This window comes from Gadus chalcogrammus, chromosome 8 (assembly GCF_026213295.1).
Source record: "Gadus chalcogrammus isolate NIFS_2021 chromosome 8, NIFS_Gcha_1.0, whole genome shotgun sequence".
In the NCBI taxonomy this organism is placed as follows: Eukaryota; Metazoa; Chordata; class Actinopteri; order Gadiformes; family Gadidae; genus Gadus; species Gadus chalcogrammus.
This window is the reverse complement of record NC_079419.1, coordinates 21,729,730-21,735,344: the sequence shown is the minus strand read 5'-3', so window position 1 is coordinate 21,735,344 and position 5,615 is coordinate 21,729,730. Positions and strand designations below refer to the sequence as shown.

Sequence of the window (5,615 nt, the reverse complement as noted above, 5' to 3'; positions counted from 1 at the left end):
ACCCCAGACACCCCTTCCAAGAGGAGAGTGCCAGGGGGCAGGCGAGGCATGAGGAGAGCGAGGCAAAGTTGGCGAAATGGTGGAGAAGATGTGATTCTCCACCATTCTCTCAAAAGCTGAGAGAGAGTGTGTGTGTGTGTGTGTGTGTGTGTGTGTGTGTGTGTGTGTGTGTGTGTGTGTGTGTGTGTGTGTGTGTGTGTGTGTGTGTGTGTGTGTGTGTGTGTGTGTGTGCGCGCGCGTGTATTTTTAGGTGTGTGTTTGTGTGTATTTTTAGATGTGTGGTTCAGTGTTTCTTATTTAAATAAAGGGTTTCTTCTAAAGTGTTCTTGTTCTTAACCGATTATTATCTAAGGGGGCACTCACACTAGGCCTTCTGGCCGTGGCCGTGGCTGTTTTAGCACCTATCCGTGCTCAAATCTGCCAGTGTGAGTGTGGCCAGTCTGGCAGGCCGGGCCAATTACAAAATATTAATACCATTTCAGGTTAAACATCTTTACAATGGGTCTTGCTCGTTGCCCGAGACAATGGCAGCCAGTCTGTCTCTTGTAACATTACCAGGGGTCTGGTTATCTGCTAGGGGGCACGGGGAGGCCATGATGACGTTACAGGGTAGGGTTGTCCCATTTGGTAGTGGATCGGTTAGGGTAGCAATGAGGGGTAGCAATGAGCATGAGCAATGAGGGTTAGGGTTGAGATGTAGGGTTGAGACAGTGAGCAAAGAAACGGGATTGGGCCTTAGAACAGATATATTGTCGGACCGGCATGTTGTATACACTCAGAGAGCAAAGTGATTAGCCAAAAGACCATGTCCTCACGTATAAGCAAAAATCGAGAGCGTCTTAAGCAACTATATAAAGCACCTCCGGCACAGCGTAAAGTTATCCTCAGGACGGCCAACACCGACTTTATCAACTCACTGTGTGAAATAGCCTTGAACATTTTACAAGGCAAAATACCGTTGACCACCCGTCAGCATACGAAATTGCGTAGACGAAAGAAGGACCTCAGGATACTAGCCAATAAAAATGTACTAATATCTAGAAAGAAAAGACTAATCAATCAGACTGGTGGATTTCTTTTACCCCTGCTGTCTGTGGCTATACCGTTGTTTACAAGCCTGTTCTCAAGAGGAGGGTGATTATAATGGATCATACGCACAAGATGTATCTAGTTCCTCAACATCAACTCGATGCCTTAAAGCGGGGGTCGGCAATAGGCGGACCGCGGTCCGGGTCCGGACCCAACTGACGTCCTCTCCGGACCGAGACACAATTACAACAATAATATTAATAATGCAATATTTTTTTTATATATATAATTTTGACCAAGAGATTTTAACAACTAATGTTTGGGTGACTTTTATAAACCCGTTAAATACATTAAATTAACTATAACTTTATGGTAGGCTATGTTTTTGTTTAAACCTTATAATGCCAGTAGCCAATCAGATGATAGCCTGCCCTACGAGCTGTGCGACTGGTGCACGCAAGCGCTGCAAAATTGACAGAAGAAAAGAGTGCCTTCAGTTGAGAGAGAAAGCTTCATTGCAGTTCAAGAGAAAGATGGCGTGCTCTAAGAAGAGAAAGGTAGATTGTGAGAACAGAGCTTTTAAAGAGGAGTGGACAGACTTATTTATGTTCATTCTGCCTGCATGCAGCTCTAAGCCTGTGTGCCTGATCTGCTCCGAGACAGTGGCGCTCATCAAAAGCAGCAATGTAAAACGCCACTACGAAACGAAGCACATAGAATTTGACATAAATTACCCTCAAATCCGAAGTGCGTGCACAAAAAATTAAGGATCTTAAAGCCCAATATGCCCGATCTACAAACATGTTAACTTATTCATTCACTGCCCAACAACGAGCAAACGAGTGTTCATTCCGAGTAGCATGGATTTTGGGTGTGACATGCTGGCTCCATGCATGCAACATGAACCGGGGAGACCACGCTATTTTCACAATAATAAGTAATTTATTATATAATAAACATAACAATAAGAAGTGTGGTGCAAGTCAGTATAAATGTAAGTAACCAAAAAGGTAATGTAAATATCAGTCCAGGCTCTTTATACTGTCACCGGTCCATCCCACACCTGCCGACAAACTCCTAATCAGGACCGGAGCAGCCCCACATCTAACTGTAGAACACAGCCCTACCTACTTCTAAGCTAGTCTTCGGTGTGCCCATAGCAATTTGGTTACAAGCAACCCCAGCGCTTCCGACACACCAAAAATAACAAACAAAAACAACAAAGGCAAAACAATAAACAGCGGTAAGCGCTCTACTCCTAACGCGAGGACTATCAGTTGCTCCAGCAGATCTAATCTTCCAGCCTTCCATGGTAACCGCCACACCTGCACCCAATTGAAGCTACACCTAGCCTCCTAATTGGCTCTACTCCTCCCCAGCAAATCAAACAAAGCAATCCATATCAACCAAATAACCAATTAATCCAAAATCTCAATTTATCATTTAACCAACTCAACTAATTTAGCGCGGGTCTCCCCCAATTCCATTTAATGCCACTGCCCAGGCAATTCCTACCCGTCAGTACAAACAAAAAGCCAATTTGACAAAAATTGCCAATCCAAAACAAGTGGAGGAAAATTTCCTTTACCTTACCCACTTCCAGAAACAGATCCCGGACGAGCCCCCATATGTGACATGCTGGCTCCATGCATGCAACATGAACCGGGGAGACCACGCTATTTTCACAATAATAAGTAATTTATTATATAATAAACATAACAATAAGAAGTGTGGTGCAAGTCAGTATAAATGTAAGTAACCAAAAAGGTAATGTAAATATCAGTCCATGTGAATACAAAGGAAGACAAAGGAAAGCCAATGCTGGGAGGAGGGAGAAGCCACGTCTGCTGTCTGGGCAGGCTCTTTATACTGCCACCGGTCCATCCCACGCCTGCCGACAATCTCCTAATCAGGAGGGAGAGAAACACAGGCACACACAGCAGGGGCGGGGTCAAAGACCCAACTGGGTCGTCACATGGGTCAGAATAAAAAAGCTTTCACTGATGCAGAGGTTGTGAAGGAGTGCATGAGTGCCGTGGCTGAAACTTTGCTAGAGGGAAAACAAAAGCAGGACATGTGTGAGAAAATCAAGCAAATACCTCTGTCAGCATGAACAGCCACAAGAAGGAGTGAAGCATTATCCCAGGATGTGCTAGCACAGCTGTATGAGGCCATTCAAAAAGCACCCTGTGTGAGTTTGGCAGCAGATGAGTCTACTGATGTGACTGACAATGCTCAGCTGCTTGTTTGTGTGAGGTGAGTTGTACAATTGTGTCAGTTCATCCATTCCTTCATTTAATTAATGTAATTCATTTAATTAAATCATTCCATTCATTCATTCAATCATTCATTTAATGCACCATTATTTCATTTCATTCATCATTCAGGTTCCTGAACAAGGACAAGAAGATGTTCCAAGAAGACCTGTTAGGATTAACAGCCCTGAAGACCAGCACAAGAGGAGAGGATATCTACTTGGCCATAAAGGAGATGCTGAGGAAGAGGGGAATAGACCCCAAACAAGTGGTTTCAATAACCACAGATGGAGCTCCTGCCATGGTAGGGAGAGAGAAAGGAGCAGTGGCAAGAATGAAAGAGGACAATCCCGAGCTCATCTCTTACCATACCATACATCAATCAGTCCTGTGTGCTGCCCTGTCAGATGAGTATGCTGAGGTGATGACCTCAATGATGAGAATGATCAACTTTCTCCGGGCATCTTCATCCTATCAACATCGCATGCTGAGGGAATTCCTCCGAGAAGTTGATGCCGATTATGATGAGCTCCTGCTCCACAATGATGTTAGATGGCTCAGTGCTGGAGCGCTTTTGGTCCATTCAAAAAGAGATCTCAGCTTTCTTGGCACAGCTGAAGAGCCAGAAAGCAAAACCCTTTTCTCTTTTTTTAGAAGATGAGAGGAAGATGCACATTGTGGCTTTTTTGGTTGATATCACTTCTCATCTGAATGGACTGAACCTGAAGCTACAGGGCAAGGACAGTTCAATTGGTGACCTCATGACAGCTGTCCGCTCCTTCCAGAGGAAACTTGAGGTGTTCAAAGAAGACCTGCAGGGAGAGTGTGCAAACTTCCCAACAGTGAAGGAGGTCCAGGGTGAGAGAGATCAGACTCCTTTTGTTGACTTTCTTGACAAGCTGATTGTCAACTTCAGCAAGCGTTTTGACAGCTTCAGCTTTGGACAGCAGCTCACCCTGTTCATCCAGAACCCATTCCTGATCACAGATATGAGGGGATTCACACAGGAAGTCAAACAGCTCTTCAGGTGGGCAAACGCTGGGCCTCTACAAATGCAACTGGTAGATCTGCAAGCAGATGTGGCGCTGAAAGAGCATTTCCAAAGAACTGACCCGGCCAATTTCTGGCTCCAACTGGTATCTGAGACAGCCTACCCAGGTCTGAGGAAGGTAGCCCTGCACATCCTGACCATGTTTGGCTCAACATACAGCTGTGAGGCCGCTTTCTCCACAATGAACATAATAAAAAATGAATATCGTAACAAGCTCACTGATGAGCACCTACAGATGTGCATGAGAATGGCCCTGACACCACCCCAGCCCAGATTTAAAGCCCTGGCAGGAGAAGCTAGAGCTCATTTCTCACACTGAGCAAGAGCGATAAGTTTAGCACAGTCATATCATTTTTTTATTGTTAAGTTCAGCTCTTAATTTTAAAGGAGCGTAGGTTTTTTATTAAGCCCTCAGGTTTTTATTTTCTATTTTATGTGCAGTTGAATAACAAAAATTTAAATTACAATGTTTAATTGTTATGTGGAAATAAGTGGTATTGTTTGTTGGATATTATTGAATGCACTTTAACACTTATGTGGCCCCCTGCTGGACAATATGTTTTAGGTTAATAAACACTGTTGAAATATTATGAAGTGAAGACCTTCATTTGATCTGATAGTCAGTTGTTGACCAAACAGACACTGATACTACTAGCGCCTTAAGTACTTATATTGGCTAAATATGCCTCTGAATCATAATGCACACCTTGACTGTTGGTACATAAAACACATGCAGTCCTATATCAGTGAAAACAACAGTCATAAAAAATGTGTGATAGACCCCCGGACCCAAGCCTGAGGATTTTTTTTGAAACTGGACCCATTAGGATTTTAATTGCCTACCCCTGCCTTAAAGCATACCCACCCCAGGGATTCTGTTAGACAGACTGCTGAAAATGAGCTGGATAAGGCCATTGCGACGGTGTTGAACACTCCCGATACAGACCTGTATGAAAAAGCTGCCAGGTACGGCGCTCTCCTGCAGCGTTATCTATCCATGGTTAAGCAAGGGCACCGTGAGCATGGAGAATTAACTCTGTCACTTGCGGATGGGGGCCCTGTTCATACATCTGCTATGGAGCAGCGTGGTGATGATGATGATGCCAGCGGCGATCATATTTATAAGGATATAATGAAACATATACCCGTCAGAAGCAAGAGCAACACCAGACATATACTGGACTCTTTAAAGAAATCTAAAAATGTCTCATGGTCGGGACAAGGGGGAGCTCGTTTTACAAGGCGACACTATTAAGGGGTCCCATATGTTTGATCTGTTA

At 44.1% G+C, this 5,615-nt stretch overlaps 1 protein-coding gene across 1 annotated transcript; it reads left to right on the top strand.

Annotated features, from left to right (window-relative positions):
- The first annotated feature begins 2,471 nt into the window (after positions 1 to 2,471).
- Positions 2,472 to 5,144, top strand: LOC130386897 (general transcription factor II-I repeat domain-containing protein 2-like). Its single transcript, XM_056595758.1, has 2 exons — positions 2,472 to 3,285; positions 3,417 to 5,144. Exon 2 carries the CDS (start codon positions 3,797 to 3,799, stop codon positions 4,652 to 4,654), a length of 858 nt encoding a protein of 285 aa, XP_056451733.1. The 5' UTR covers positions 2,472 to 3,285; positions 3,417 to 3,796; the 3' UTR covers positions 4,655 to 5,144.
- Positions 5,145 to 5,615: the final 471 nt, after the last annotated feature.